General features: G+C 42.0%; 3 protein-coding genes across 4 annotated transcripts; 2 read left to right on the forward strand and 1 right to left on the reverse strand.

The window, feature by feature from the left end:
- The first annotated feature begins 593 nt into the window (after nucleotides 1–593).
- LOC138211100 (transmembrane protein 179) lies at nucleotides 594–5,460 on the forward strand. Its single transcript, XM_069170715.1, has 4 exons — nucleotides 594–1,061; nucleotides 1,874–2,011; nucleotides 2,302–2,380; nucleotides 2,631–5,460. The coding sequence occupies exons 1-4, from the start codon at nucleotides 739–741 to the stop codon at nucleotides 2,826–2,828; spliced, it is 738 nt and encodes a 245-aa protein (XP_069026816.1). The 5' UTR covers nucleotides 594–738; the 3' UTR covers nucleotides 2,829–5,460.
- A 241-nt stretch (nucleotides 5,461–5,701) lies between these two features.
- LOC138211098 (heterogeneous nuclear ribonucleoprotein U-like protein 2) lies at nucleotides 5,702–11,115 on the forward strand. The gene is made up of 11 exons (XM_069170712.1): nucleotides 5,702–6,262; nucleotides 6,960–7,039; nucleotides 7,204–7,446; nucleotides 7,555–7,667; nucleotides 7,771–8,037; nucleotides 8,337–8,459; nucleotides 8,558–8,659; nucleotides 9,023–9,188; nucleotides 10,064–10,282; nucleotides 10,364–10,416; nucleotides 10,900–11,115. Exons 1-11 carry the CDS (start codon nucleotides 5,823–5,825, stop codon nucleotides 10,963–10,965), a joined length of 1,872 nt encoding a protein of 623 aa, XP_069026813.1. The 5' UTR covers nucleotides 5,702–5,822; the 3' UTR covers nucleotides 10,966–11,115.
- Nucleotides 11,116–11,189: 74 nt separating this feature from the next.
- nudt22 (nudix (nucleoside diphosphate linked moiety X)-type motif 22) lies at nucleotides 11,190–15,111 on the reverse strand. 2 transcript variants are annotated; one of them, XM_069170713.1, is made up of 7 exons: nucleotides 14,873–15,110; nucleotides 14,337–14,431; nucleotides 13,595–14,174; nucleotides 13,400–13,525; nucleotides 12,379–12,476; nucleotides 11,716–11,809; nucleotides 11,190–11,523 (listed from the first exon to the last, which is right to left on the reverse strand). In XM_069170713.1, exons 2-7 carry the CDS (start codon nucleotides 14,420–14,422, stop codon nucleotides 11,425–11,427), a joined length of 1,083 nt encoding a protein of 360 aa, XP_069026814.1. In that variant the 5' UTR covers nucleotides 14,423–14,431; nucleotides 14,873–15,110; the 3' UTR covers nucleotides 11,190–11,424. The 2 variants fall into 2 exon arrangements, with proteins under 2 accessions (XP_069026814.1, XP_069026815.1); XM_069170714.1 differs by lacking the exon at nucleotides 14,337–14,431 and having other exon boundaries at nucleotides 14,873–15,111.
- Nucleotides 15,112–15,291: the final 180 nt, after the last annotated feature.

Raw genomic sequence — 15,291 nt, forward strand, 5'->3', positions numbered from 1 at the left:
TTGATCAGGCATTATCAGTACAATCAATATGTCTGCGAGGTGATTGGTTCCCCCTCTGCACGAGCTGATTAAAAGAAGTCAGCCAGTGAAAACAGACGTGACGTCACCGCGTTTACGTCAATGGGTGAGGAATTTGTAGGCCAATGCCAATGATCGTTTATGTAAGAACACGTATCACTCCGCTCACATATTAGCAGGCTACACAAAGGGTGTGGTCCTCCCGAGATGTGGTTCCTTTTAAGCTTTCATTAGATAATGATTGGATCTGCCTGAGGGAAAGTGAATGGTTTAACATCGTGTTTGCCTATTCATCCGTGATATGACTAAAAATAATTCAAAGGCCCAGCAGTAATCACGGCCTCCACCAGGGTTTGTTTTTGCCTGTTAGTGTGCTATTATTTGTTGCATATATATTGAACTATTAATATTAATAGTAACTAGGTATGGTATTGTAAATACAGCAATTTTGCTGTCTAACTCCCTAAAAGTGTTCATGGTAATTTTGACAGGAATGAGTGCTCTCACTGTCTGGTTCCCGGAGTTTGAGGCAGAGTGAGCACTCTGTAGTTCCTGCTCCTCTCTGTTGTGTAACCGACAGACTATTCCGTCCCCGCCCGACATCTTTAAATACCCAGCACCACCGGGGGGGACCGTTACATGGCAAACACACGGGGATGTGCAGGTACCCCTTTTTATTTTTGAGTACTCGCTCAGTTTAGTCGTTGCAGGTGGTCAAACATGGAGTTGGACCGGCGGCTGTTGCTCTTCCACTGCGCGGCTCACGTCCTGTCGATCGTGGCGGGCTTGCTGGTGGTTGTCCCGATGGCTCTCAACGGCTCCGCTTTCAAAGGCCGCTGCGCCCTCTTCTCCCACGGCTACTGGAGGACCGAGGACCGGGCCGAGCTGACGGGACAGCCCGGGGACGTGTCTCACCTGGTGGTGCAGCAGTGGGGCCCGCCGGCTGCCTGCCAGTTCGCCACATTTGTTGGTATTTTCACGGTCCTGTACGGAGCAGCGCAGGGCTGGAGATACCTCTTCTATCTGCACGGACGGCATGACGAGTGAGCGACACGCATATTATCACTGACCTAAATGTTGTTTACTGTTGCAGCAGTATTTGCAGCGCTTTGCAGTGAGGTTGTAGTATCCGAGCAGTTTCAGCTGCAGTAGTTATTTCATGATACATAAACTGCAAATACGTTGCTGTATCCAAAATATATCTCATCCTAGTAAATGCACATCTATCTACATGCATGCGGCAATATATTAGTAATATGTCTATAATAATACCTAAAGTGACCTAAAACATGTAAACACCCGGCTGAAATAAAAAAAAAAACGGAATCGTGGTATTTTCTACATCGCAGTTTTAATGAGCATTGGAGCTCCAGTCATTAATTTGTCGACGAATTAAAGATGAAATGTGATAAAATGAAGTGCACATTCATATTTTTCAGAGGTGAGGTCCTCAGATGGCTCATTTTATGTGACTTAATATTAAATTAGCTGTCATATATGGTAACAACAGCAGCCTTTATTGTCTAATTTGTCTGTTTCTGTTCATTTTTTTGTAATTAAATTTTTTTATAACGTATAACTGGTTATGTAATATAATTTATAACAGTGAGGCCTTATTGTTAAATCACTTATTATAAATCACTAAAGTTACTATCGTAATTATTTTAAAGCAAGAGCAGTAAGATGTTTGTCACTTTTGCTTGAAAAACATCAAATGATCAATATATTATCAGAATAGCTGCTGTTTTAATATTATGGTCGGTTAACTAACAGACCATAATCTACATTTTTCAGCTTCAGCTCGATGTTTTTAAAGTGCTACGTGTCTGATGGCTGCCTGTTGTGTGCGTTTCAGCACCCTGTTTTCGTCCTTCCTCACGGTCCTGCTGAGTGTGTGTGTGCTCTTCCTGTCTGGAGGGGCCTCTTCCATCTTCTCCCTGGGACTCAGCTCCTGGTGCGACACCGTAACCAATGACAACACACGACCGTACAGGTACATCGTCTGAGAGTACACTGTCCTGCATGTTACTGTTCTGTTACAACTCCTATCTGAGGAATCGAAACGTTTGGACTTAACAGACTGTAGCTTTGAAAGATAACTTCTTTCTGCTCAGTGAGACTGCTGAAGCTCCACATGAGCCTCAGGCTGACTTTTCGAGAGCAGTTTGGATGTGAGGGTCGTGCGTTTTGAAATAGATTAGTAATTTAAGTATCTGTAATTTTGTCTGTATTTGAGTAGTGTGTAGTTATCCATCTCATCCCTTCATATTTGTTTGTGTTCAGCTGTGCAGAGTCCCAGTCTCTTCCACTTTACCTGGACGTGGAGACTTCGTCTTTCTACACAGAGCTCAGTCTGGCGCAGGTAAGAGCGCTCAAACATACGTTCACATTGGGCACGATGGATAGCCAAAGTGACAACAGTTAATAACAAAGTAGTCACACGTAATGGATAAAGAGTTCAGACAATGTCGGTGCTTTTTGTTTAGTTATTGACCGACACGCTGGTTTATTTTACATGTTCCTACACACGCCCAGTTTAGCCTCCAGCTTCTGTAACTAATTTTCAGGTTTAAGTGAGACTGTAGGCTTCATGCCCCACCCTGTGTCCGCAGGCATCTCTGTGGTGTGTGACGGCTCTGTGGTTGGCTCAGTCCGTCCTGGCTTTCCTGCGGCTCTATCACTCTCACAGCCAACACATCAGCGGGCCTTGTATGCCCAGAGAGAAAGAGCTGCTGCTGGGACACAGTCCATCTGACAGCGGCTCCCCATCACCCCCGCATCCTCCAGCAACACCCACCATCTTAGTCTAACCGAGAGCGTACAAGGGAGCGATACTGAATTTAAACCTCAGTTTGTTCAATGTCAAGACTGATAATGTCTTCTCTGAACTTCTTCCTTTTTTATTTTAATGCAAGTCATCCTCTTATATAACAGAACCAGGCAGTACTATATATCAACCACTAAACAGACACTGCAGTGTAGAAATGCCAAAGATATGTTCAGGTTTCAGGGAGCTTCGACAAGTTATAACCGTAAAACGTAAAACAGGTCATAACACTTTGATGACATTTTTTCTATTGGCTGATCTGTTCAAATATTATATTTGATAAATATTATATAATGGCTGATGTATGAGAAGAACCAACATCACTCACAATACAATATCATATTTCAGTCAATTAAAAAAAAAAAAAAATAGAAGTCCACGTGCTGCTGTGTGAAGATTTTTCAACAGTCCTCAAAGACTCTTCTGACCATTTGGATTGAAAATTATTCAGCCCACTGCACAGTAGAGAAAACTGATTTTGAATTACTTTTCCAAGTTGTGACTCAATTTTCTGTCCTGATAGTTGGAAATGATTCTCTGATCATTAAGAGCATAACTATGGGCAACCAAGTTGGAGAAAAGCCGAGCTGAAATTCAGAGGTGGATATATCAGGAAATTGTGACGGTATCGATATCTCCCAACACAGGCCATTAATTAAATCTGCTATTAACAGGAATACATTACATTAGTGCAGTTTCCAATACAACAGAAGAAGCTAGTTTAAAGGCCATTTGTCCTGGAATGATACCAGAATAATGCCACTGAGGTTTGCAACCTCTTTTTAAAGGTGGATAAATCCAGGATGGCAGCATCGGGCAAGCAAATAAAAGATTACTTAAAAGTAGGTGACAGTTTATGAATTTTCAAAGAGAATTAATTCATTTGACTTGTCAGATTTATGAAAGCTAAAATGAACAAAATATAAAGAAACAATTTGTAAAAGAACCATTTACCGCAGAGTTTACATGTTCTGTAATTCTTTTTCCCTCGTCAAACTAGAGTGTGTAAAGCAGCAAACATCAACGCTTTCTTTCCCATCTCATGCATGTCCTGTGATCAAAGGTTATGATTGGAAGATAAACAGTGTGAACTCAGTTTGTCCAGGACAGCTTTATAACTAGAAATATCCCAAAGGCCCAAAAGTGAAGCTGAAAGAGAGAACATAGCGTGAAGTTAATGGTTTTTAGTTGGTGTCGAACCTGAATGCTCCGTGATAAACAGTCATGTGAACATGCGACGACAGACGCATTCAGTGATCGAATAACAGTGTTATTTACAGTTAGAGCATAATAGTTTATTCACGTCACTGAGGCCACGGCGAGCAGCCAGATGGTGTTTTTCTCAGAGCCTGTTGTGAATACCTTTTTAAGATGCATGTTGTTTACATTTCTGCTGGACATTTTGCACAGTCGTGTCCTCATCAGGGAGAATTAGTTTTGTTCTGAGTGTAATATTCAGATGTAGCACTGAGATGCTTTTTATTATGAAGCATGTGGTGAGAGTGTGACTGAGCCACCATTTTCGTGAACCAGGCTCACTGTGTGAGCATGACCTGAAAGTCCTTTCGTGTAACGGAAAAACCAGCACGCTGATCTTCTCTCCTCTGGTGATGATTTTTTATTATGATACTGTTTGTGTGGATGCAGCTGCACTCAGGGTGTCAGTGAAGCAGTCAAATCCTCTCAAATGATTCATGCTGAGTTTAATTAAAGACTTTTACTGATTTGTGATAGTTTTCATGTCGAGAGAAATTTGTGCGGAGCCCAGTGGGGTCAGTGAAGAGGGAAGAAGTTATTAACTTTGCTGAATGTTTAAAACAAATGACTTAAAGTTGATACCAAACTTTTTCCTGTTAACACTGATTCCAAGCAGTCGTGATGACACACTTAACAGCGGAGTAGAAAATCTGAAGTAAAGAGAGACGAGACAGCGTTGTTGTGTCAAACCAACTGTAATATATGAAATGTTTTTAACTGACAGTCCTGATTTTTACCTACTCTACCCGTTTGTGCTTATTCATATCCATGTTTTTGCATTTGTCTTGTTTTCAAATAAAAATCTTCCTGTTATGAAAGAAGGCTGTCGTGACTCACGCATAAGAAACAAAGAACATCTTTATACATGGATGTACTTTGTTGATATGATATGAACTGATAATGTTGTCCTGTTTTAAGCCTGAATTAAACATGCTAACAAAAAATATTTTTATAATCGATTATTTCATTGATTAATATTTGGGCCTTAATTGGCAGAAAGTTGTGAAAACATTTATCAGTGGTGCTAAACGTACTTATTTATTATTATTATTATTAGGGTATTATTATTGTTTATTGGTTGACTGATTGACCAAAGACAACATTAAAATGTTGTTGTTTTAGGAAACATGCCTTTTTTTAATTTGATGGCAGCCACGTTTCAAAAAATTTGGGAGACTGGCATGTGAAATTAATCAATTGAAATAAATGTTAAATACCTTGTTTTACAAGGATACACAAGAACATGATTAGCAGGGTGTATGCAGGTCCTTAACACTTTTTAATCTTGAAATAGTCTATAAATAAATTTGTTGATTTGTATTTTAGATCAGCTGAGCAGGGGACTAACCTTTACCTATTAAAACCTTCCATCTATTTAAAACACAAGGTCTCCATTTTTCTTCTTTTGCGAATACAAATCACTTCGATATGTTTCAATAATTCAACGAAGGTTTTAAAACAAATGTAGATCATCCGAGTGCAGTGATATTTCTTATCGGTAGGTGACACTAAAAACTCGCGCACGTGTCTAATCTGCCACAAATTAGAATGAAGAAGAAGTAAAGAGCCAATCAGAATCCAGGGCACCATATTGAATAGTTGTTTTGAGCCAAACCAGCGCTCCTGCGGTTTACTTAGTATCGGCCTTTATTTTATTTATTTACTTTTAATAGGCCACCTTTACAACAAGAAGACGACTCATCATACTCACGCGGTAACAATGAAGCCAGCGGACATTAAAAAGTTCAAAGTGGCTGAGCTGCGGTCCAGACTTAAAGAGCTGGGGTTGGACAGCAGGGGACTGAAGGCTGAGCTGGTGGACAGGCTGCTGTCTGCATCTCAAAGTGAGACTGGACAACTACAACGTGACACTTCGCCGACACCTTCGGTACCGAAGGACGCCTACCTTCCGTCCTCATCACGACCGACAGAAGCTGCTGTTAGTAAGTACACCGACACTGGCACACAGACGGAGACCGATCCCGGTCCGCCAGCTCTCCGGCCGGAGTCTGAGTTTGTTCCAGTAAGTGCCTGCCAGGCCGAGGGAGGACAGCTGAGACACGCAGAGGGTCCCGGAGAGGACAGCAGGGCTCTGTCGTCAGAGGACATGGGCAGAGGAAGAGCTTTCTACGAGTTCAAAGAGGAGATACGATACAAAAGGTAAAATCCTTGTTAATAGCATTGCAAAGAAACACACGTAGAGAGAATGGGCTCGTTTAAAGACTTCAGGTTTAGTGAAAACTAATAAATAAACCACAAGCAAACATGTCATTAATAATGACATCTAAGAAAGTCATCAGTCTTAAGATTTGAGTATATTTTAACAATTTATTATCCTGTAATTACAGTGTGGATTTGTCACTGTGACCTTTCATAACATATTTTGTCAAAGTTTTTAGGTCTTCATTTTCTCTGAGCATTAGTCAAAGGATGAAGGAACTACTACTACTGGTTTATTATAGACTGAATAACACTTGACAGCAATCAGGTTTTTATCTGTAAAATTACAGTGAATTAGTTCCCAGCAAGTCTAGCAAGATCATTTTCATATATCTTTAGAAGCTTAAAGGCACCATTTATACACAGTAAACATACACCAAAAAGCCTTCGTGTTAAAGTTGAAAATACAGAATTAGATCATGTTGTCATTCTCAAACTGCTGCTGCTGAAAGTTGATCTGCATCATTGTTTGTGAACACTAGCAAATAATTCAGATTATGATCAGATTTACTATTGACAAACACTGCAGATTGCAAGCATCTTCAAACTGTATAATATTGTGTGATTCTTACAGAAGAGGAGAAGCTTTTATGTTTTTGATGACAGTTAAGCAGTTTGTGTCTCTTTTCTCAATCAGAGCCAAATCACCGCAGCCCCCGCTGGAGAGGGAGGAGGAGGCAGGGGAGCAAGATAAAGACCGAGTCAGATTAGATCCATGTGAGTCTTTGTCTCACAAACCATCGGAGCACAAAAAAACATTTAGTTACAGCTGAAGTTTCAGTCTGTTGTCAGTTTTGATCCAGAAGATTCAGTTTCTTACTTTACAATGTTCATCGGAGCTGTGCAGAGTCATCCTGAATCCTTGATTTTACTTGGCACAGATGGCTGTCACCTCCACTTTGAGGTGGATCCGGATGGATCCTATGGGCAGCCGCGGTTCTGGGCTCGGTTCCCCATGCTGTGGTCCGGCTGTAGGCTCACCCACGGGGCGCAGGGGGGCAGGGTGGGCTTTGAGGTTAGGCTGGAGAGGAAGTTATTGACCACTCGGCCAGAAGACCAAGAAGCCAGGGAGCCATACGGTCTGAGAGTCGGCTGGTCAGTGGCTGACAGCTCTCTACTGCTGGGTAAGAATTAGCTTCATTTAATCCTTTCCCCCACGATAAGTTATTTTCTGGAGGTGTTTTTATTCCTGTTGCACATTGCTTCTATTTTCTCTTTGGTTTCGATACCAGGTGAGGATGAACTCTCTTTTGCATATGACGGGTGCGGTAAAAAAGTGTCAGGTGGAAAGGAAGAGGAGTTTGGAGAACCTTTCTCTGAGGGGGACATCATCGGCTGCTATGCAGTGAGTAACACTTTTTCTTTCTTTATATTCTCCGAGATCCAGTTGTGACGAAGCTGGAGTGAGTTTTATTTAATGTTTGTTGGTTGTGTCTGCACCTGCACAGTCTTTCTCCGCAGATGGTGCTGTTGAGCTCTCTTTCCATAAGAACGGTCGTTTCATGGGTGTGGCCTTCCCCCGGGGCGCCTCGGTGCTGCTGGGTCGCGCCCTGTTCCCTCACGTCCTCTGTAAGAGCTGTTCAGTCAGATTGCTCCTGGACCCCGCAGCTCCTCCCTGGCACCCTGGCCCTCCAAGTTTTACACCGCTAGCAGCTCTCCCTGCCGTGCAAAGGGTTTGCTCCTCATCCTCTCCTACCTCCAGAGCAGAGTGTGAGGTGAGACGCCAAATTCAATGGCCGTGATAGCTCTTGAGATATTTCAGTGAAGGCGACAAATGTCAACGTCATCGTGGCGATACAGGAAAATTTAGGGAATCGCCAAAGTCATTCGGATCCATCCTCTGGGAATCATGAACGTTTGTACAAAGCTTTGTGGCATTTTGTTTAATCGATAATTCAGCCCGGACCCTCAGTGGTGCAGTGACTGATTGTCAGACCGACATCCTCACAGCGACGCTGCTGAGACAAACACCTGGTTTGGTTGTAACGTTTCATCTTTCTCTCCGACCCACCAGGTGGTGCTGATGGTGGGTCTTCCTGGTTCTGGGAAGAGCCTCTGGGCCAGGACTCACACACAGCAGCATCCAGAGAAACAGTACAAGCTGCTGGGAACAGAGGAGCTGCTCGCATGTATGATTGTCAGTCAGACCTCCAGGCTTCACGCTCAGGTTTTATGTTCACATTCGAAGATGATGAACCACTCCTGACCCGTGCGTGTTTGTTTGTGTGTGTATAGAGTGGTGGACAGAGGGACAGCAGGCTGCGGCAGGCCTCTCAGTGTCTGACTGAATTGATCAAGATGGCCGCTGAGACTCCTGGAAACTACATCCTCGACCAGGTAACGCTTCACTAACAGACGTGTCGTTATTTAACTCTCAGGACCGCGTCTCATTGTCCACTTATGAAACTCACCTGCATGTATTTATTTAATTTCAAAGCCCAGTTTGAGAGTGTTTAACAACTGAGAGATTTTCTTTTAAGAAATTATTTGTCTACTTCATGTGTATTAGAATTAACGGGCTATTGAATAATGATATATGAATCGTAGACTTTAACCGTCACATGTACAGTATGTGCAGTTAATTAGCCACTTAATCACTGCAACAAGCTTTGAGAGGACAGTAGCAGATCAGAACTTGCACTCTTAACTCCACAGTTAAGATCTCTCTCTCTCTCTCTCTGTCTCCCTCCGTGTCTCCAGTGCAACATCCTCTTCTCTGCTCGCCGTCACAAGCTGCAGCTGTTCACAGGCTTCAGGCGGGCGGCGGCGGTGGTCTTCCCCTCAGCAGACGAGTGGAAGAGACGACTGGCGCTGCACCAGAGAGACGGGGAGCACATCCCTGAGACGGCCCTGCTGAAACTCCAAGGTCTGACTTGGTCACATTTCAAAGGGAACACATGATCGAACCGAATGAGGATGCTTTAGTGCCAATTTATGAAAATATTCACGTTGGACCGCCATTCATTCTCTCTGTGTGGGAGTCATTTAACAACTCTTCAAAGAGAGGAGAGAAACGAGAGGAGACACTTAGTTATTTGTTTATGTTGGTTTAAGTGAGCAGTTTAGCAGACATGCATTTATGTAATAATTACACTGAAAAGGCCTTAAAAAGCATTGAAATAATTTCCACCAAAGGCCGTTCACGGTAAAAAAGGTCCTTTTTACACTAATATTTCCTTTTTGCCAGCTATCAGTAAAGAATGTTGGTTATAAGAGGTTTCTGTTTTTGATTGCAGGACACATGACACACTTGCAATGTAACAGACCGCACTGTCATTACTGCTACCTGCAGCATAAAGGAGGCTTAATGAGTTAGTTTTGATTTTAGCAAAGATTTAAGTTAATTGAGTTTTCAATTTTTAGCCACCAAACCTGGTATAGGTCATGATAATATCATTTGTTATACCATTATGAATTTTTGTTATATACTTGTGTCAAGTACTGAAAAAAACTGATAAAATAATGAATAAATCATGGTTAATTCTGATTTTCCATATTTCCCTACATTAGCTGGTATGATCATGAAACGGGTAATAATCTGTATTCATTGAATTGAAAACATCCTAAGTATTAACTCAGGGAACCCTCATTATTTTATTATTATTCTATTGTAATCAATAAAAAAAATATACAGCAGTGGGCAGCCATGTAGAGGTCTTAAACCAGTATATGAAAGAACCTCTGATAAAGCTTCTATTTCTGTAAAGCATCTACAGCTTGGATGTCCTTTCTACTCTGCAGTGAGCTGTAGTCTTCCAGAGCAGCAAGCTGACCTGCTGGAGGAGCTACAGTACGTCGAGCTGCCTCAGGATCAGGCACAAACGCTCCTGCAGGTCTACAAAGATGAGGCTCGCAGGCTGCTGCCCCCCGTCCCCAAGAAAAATCCCAGACTTTATAAGAAAAGAGCCCACCCTCATGGCCCTCCACCCCCCCACAGGAACCTCTGGACTGGGCTTAATGGTCAGTGTGAGAAATGATGGATAGTATTGTGGCTGACTTTCTATTTTAAAATGCGAGATGATGTTATTTTGGTCTTTGTAGGGTGGAACAACGCAAGAGTCAACACACAGCCATGGAGCCAGCACCCGAGATATGTGAGTACCAAGCAACATACTCAAGAAGCTTTGAAAAGGAATAGGAGACAACACCTTTACACTCAAAACACACCTATGATCAATTAATAGATTGAGTTCAACCACTTTAAATCCTGCGCCTTACTTTGTGCTCAGATTTTCTACTGTTAAATCAACATAGGTGTATGATTAAAATAGTCCTTTAACTCACGTGTTGTGTAGATATCACTAAGAAAACACAATGGGAGGTTACACACCAGCATTATTATTATCTGTTGATTGACATATAGATTAATGAGGTTAATTACAATCTCTTCTTCATTATATATCCTGTGGTTCAGGTCAACATGAGCTTCTTTTGAGCAATCAGGTCTAATTTAGCATTTGGCGGCTTTTTAACCTGCTGAAAGTTGATTTAAACCACAGATACACTGTGACAGAGTAACAGCTACTTTAAGTTGATTTCTCAAACCCCGTCGTCCCTGTGTGTCATTTACATTTCAGTGGAACGGGCCTCATCAGAACCAGAGCTTGTACTACGGCACAGACTTTGGTTACAGCGGTTACTAAAGTTACTGGTGAAGAAAGCTGAAGCAAGAAGAAACAAACAGAATCTGTCAGTACAAGGCCTACAATGCAACTGATGTGATTTAGTTTAAAAAAAAAAAAAAAGAGCCACATCAGCAGGTTTTTATCCTACAGAGATCTGATGACTTCAGATTATACTGCACTCCCTGCTTTGACCATTCAAAGACAATCAGTGTTTTTAAATAATGTCAATGGCAGAAACATGGTCACTTTTTAGGATTTTTATACCAAATATTTTAATACATTTAAACTTATATTTGTATACAGTGTACAAATTATGAAAGCTATACAGTATTTTTCAAAGTTTTAACACCAGTGTTGGTCAGTGAGTGCATAAAGTAATTAAATCCCCGAACTTTAGTCAATCAGTTTGTCTTTGTGCACATTTGATCATCTGGATCCATTTTACATTGTGGTCACCTGCTCGCTGTGGTCTGGCTCTCAGTCAGGTTTCACCGTCTGGTAAAGCAGCATGGCTCCTTTCGCTGAAGGACACAGCTCCGACCACAGTGGGCTGCTTCCGTCTAGCTGCAAGACCTCCTATGATACACAGGATATTTCATAAGATAACGGGGCTTTTATATGCTACAAATGTCTCTCTGGAGTGATTTGATATTTACTTTGAATCCTGTCATTTTAAAAACACAACCTGTGTACCTTCATCTTTTTGGGGTGTTTTCTGGATGCAACTAACAAAACGAGAAAGCTGATTGTACACAACAGACGACTGACCGTTCTGCTGAGGAAGACGATATCTGTGGACTCGTGCGCCTCCGCTCCTCCTTTCCAGTACAACTTTCTTACTTCATCGGAAGTCAGTGAGCAGCTGAGGACACACGGACAGAACTGACTCAACATTGAGCATCTTTATCGAGCCAATCAAGACAAACTTAATCCAGAGTTTATTCAATATTTCAGATTAAATCAATCTTTGATTTTTGATTCTTTCTTTTTTCTGAGTAACCTGTAGTGACTCCAGGGAAACACTGCTTTACAAGGTGCAATATGTAAGATTTAAGTCCCGTCTTGTAATACCACCATGTCCCTTAAAAAGCGATAAAGAGTCACTTTAGCATCCAGTCTTTTCTCAGTCGGGCTCTCAGAAATTCAGTTGTTTGGTCATATTCTTGCCCTGCTGTTAGTTAGTAGTTGTCCTTTTTTTTTCTTTTTTTTTTTTAATAGCTGATGTAAATTGTAAAGTTAGACTGAATGACCTCAGACTGAACACTGCAGTAACTGACTATCGCCTCTTGAGGTGTGGGGTGGTATTATGAGATAGACAGGCTGGGGCTAGCTGATTAACATGCTGGGGTGGGTCATTTTTGGCCATACTTATTGTAGTAATAAAAGCAAACAGGGCTGCAGTTTGTGACCGTGATTAATATGAACGAGTACCTGACATAGAACTCAGCACTTGGTCTTCCAGCACTGGTGTGATTCAGAGCGACACCCATCAGGACAGGAGGGTCGAGGGAGCTCAGAGGAACATTCACCTGGGGACAGAACAGTTCTAATTTATAAAGAACATTTTCGCTTTGGCTTTATCTTCTCCTATCTTTGCTAAACAAATATGAGCAAAAACGAGTTGAGTGAATATTGTTTTCCATGTTCTTTGAATTCAGCAGCGATAATTCCTACCTGTGTTTGGCTATACTGTTCAACAATCATTAAAGTACATTATCATCACATATCTGTACATGATTAATACATCTACCAGATATTCAAGTCATTAATTAGGCAGAATCACCAAATATTTTTTGGTTTCAGCTTGTGCATATTTGCTGCTTCTCTCTATTTTAATTTACTGTAAATGGAATCTTTTTTTTTTAATTTTAAAATTTTAATTTTTTTTTATCAACAATTTCTGACATTTCATAGACTAAAGAATTGATCAATTAAAAAAAAAAAAAATCAGCCATCATTCAAACTGTAGGAGTGAAACAGACAACTTGGGTTCATTTAGTGGCTAATAAATCATGAATAAATCAGTGAGAATGAAAAGTACTGCTTTTTATTTTTTACAAAAAGCGAGAAATGCATCTCGCTTTTTATTCTATCGAGACATTTTGCCATCCAGCTCTGAGCAGCACCTCAGAGATATAAAGGCATTTAATAAAAAAGAAGTGTGTGACTATTGACTGCTGCCATTACTGACTTCTTCACTGCGGGTCAGTGTGAGCTTTTAATGTATATCGATGTCTCTTTCCAAGAGGGGAACCTGTTTGGTTTTCATGTGACATTAATCCTTTTATTTCATGCACCTCTCAACATTTACACACCACTCTCATCTACATAAACACCACTGATGAACACACTCCATCCTCATGCGATCTGCTCTGGTGACTTTCACTTCACATTTCTTTACTTAATTTTTTTAATCATCTCCTCCTCGCATCATGAGGTAACAAGTCCAAACCTCATCTCGGATCTCCGCGCACACAGAGGAGAAGAGCTCCGACACGACGGCCTCCGGTCGCCGCTGCATCATCACCACGCTGATCTGCTCTTCACACACGGCCTCGCCCAGATGCTCACACACCACCTGAGGAGAGCAGCGATGATTTTAACAACACGTTCAGGATACAAGAGACTTAACGTTTACTTACGTCACCTTGGGCTCTGGGTGGCCTCCGGGAATGTCCAGGAGTCCCCCTGCCTCCGCCACCCTCTGGCTCCTCCTGATCAGCACCACCTGACCGTCATCTGTGCACAGCACAGCGCCCACACCCAGAGGCTGAGCCAGCAGCGCCAGAAGGTCGCCGAACTCCGCCTCTCCACGCCGACGGAGCTCTGCCACTAGACATGACCAGTTCGTTCCCAGGTAGTCCTTGTAGCAGGTGAGGCCGAGTCTCAGAGTGAGGAGTGACCCGGGGTGTGAAGGTGAGTGACAGTGTGAAAGTCTGCAGTCACAAGTGGAGGAAGTTTGCGACAATGTGCTGGCTGTCTGTTGAGTGACGCCCTCTCCCTTTTCTGTTTTCTGATTTAAACACCTGTGGGTGTCGCACAAATCCTCCTGTCTTCGTCTGTCCCGGTCCCCTGAGTTAGTGATGGGTGGATGATTTGTAGGGGCCAAGCAGAAAGAGTGCAGCCTGAATTTGGCCCCGTTGAAAAGCCACGGCTCCTTGAAAACCCGCTCAGTCCACACCTTGTCTATGTGATGCTCCACAGACGGATCAGTCCGCCTGTTATACCTGAGACAAGAGGAGGTCAAACAACACTTTTGAGGTCAGTACAAATACATTTGATCCATTGCCCACTGCTGTGTTGCACTAATTTGACATAATGTGAAGAGTACAGTATTCATAAGATGTCCTGTCACTGTCTGGTAATGCATGTAGACACTGTTTGAATACCTTTCAGAAAGCTCCACTGCTACTTGAGACTCCAGCAGCCCACGCCAGTGAGCACAGTGCAGCAACACAGACACTTCCGGGTCCATTATGTCTTACTGTGGATTATTATTAGAGATTCAGTTATCTCCTCAGTTATTTGATCCCCATGTGTCCTTTTCCGTATTAATACTAAAACTGAGACTAGAATTGAATCCTGTTGAGAGAGCCGAAATCAAATAAAATCAAATGGAGGGATATTTGTCAGGACGTTTTACCCGACACAGTCCCCGAATCGGACAGAGATTTGTTTCTGCTTGTAAAGTTAAACTCGATTTACTTGAAATAGCGTGAATGTTGTAACTGTTTGATTGTAAGTGGTCAAAATAATTGACAACTTCAGACACGTCAATGAACCTGAGAAGAGCAATGATCACCTGCAGTGCAAAGCATTGATAAAATAACACGACGCCTCTTCTGTTGTGTTTTGTTTTGTGCTAATTTACCGAGGACAACAACTTCCTAAACTTAAAAACGTGAACAAGCTTTGTTTATCTTACCTTTCCGGGTGGAAGTGCTGGTGAAAACAGTACAGCATAGTTTCTTCTTCTTTTCTTACTAACGGCAGATGTGCTCATTATCACCACCCAGTGACCAAGAGGGTGAACTACAGGTCGCCCTCCTATATATCGGAACTATCTTAATGAGTAAAATGTAAACTATTGTGCGTATTTGATTATGACAGGAAATGCTGGTATGTACGAGGACATGTATTCACCTCTGCAGGTCATCATAGGGTTTATATCCTGGGAGAACAGACACTTGCAGTGGCGTGTTTGTGTTGTGTCCATTTTGTGAAGCAACAAGCGACCCAGAATCACTTGACAACTTCCGGCCAAAACAAATTAAAGCAAGTATCCCAGTTAGTGTAATTCAAAAAACTTGCCACTGTAAAAATACAATATGCAAGAAATATCAT

Source organism: Embiotoca jacksoni, unplaced genomic scaffold (assembly GCF_022577435.1).
Source record: "Embiotoca jacksoni isolate LCO1_2020_lvr unplaced genomic scaffold, fEmbJac1.0.p SCAF_5, whole genome shotgun sequence".
Taxonomy (NCBI): Eukaryota; Metazoa; Chordata; class Actinopteri; family Embiotocidae; genus Embiotoca; species Embiotoca jacksoni.

Coding starts and splice junctions, on each gene's coding strand:
- LOC138211100 (XM_069170715.1), top strand. CDS start 739: ATGGAGTTGGACCGGCGGCTGTTGCTCTTCCACTGCGCGGCTCACGTC. Junction 2,012..2,301: donor GACAACACACGACCGTACAG/GTACATCGTCTG, acceptor GTTTGTGTTCAG/CTGTGCAGAGTCCCAGTCTC. Junction 2,381..2,630: donor CAGAGCTCAGTCTGGCGCAG/GTAAGAGCGCTC, acceptor CTGTGTCCGCAG/GCATCTCTGTGGTGTGTGAC.
- LOC138211098 (XM_069170712.1), top strand. CDS start 5,823: ATGAAGCCAGCGGACATTAAAAAGTTCAAAGTGGCTGAGCTGCGGTCC. Junction 8,038..8,336: donor CCTCCAGAGCAGAGTGTGAG/GTGAGACGCCAA, acceptor CCGACCCACCAG/GTGGTGCTGATGGTGGGTCT. Junction 10,417..10,899: donor GGAGCCAGCACCCGAGATAT/GTGAGTACCAAG, acceptor TTTACATTTCAG/TGGAACGGGCCTCATCAGAA.
- nudt22 (XM_069170713.1), bottom strand. CDS start 14,422: ATGGACCCGGAAGTGTCTGTGTTGCTGCACTGTGCTCACTGGCGTGGG. Junction 14,175..14,336: donor GCAGTGGAGCTTTCTGAAAG/GTATTCAAACAG, acceptor CTCTTGTCTCAG/GTATAACAGGCGGACTGATC. Junction 13,526..13,594: donor GAGGCCACCCAGAGCCCAAG/GTGACGTAAGTA, acceptor TGCTCTCCTCAG/GTGGTGTGTGAGCATCTGGG.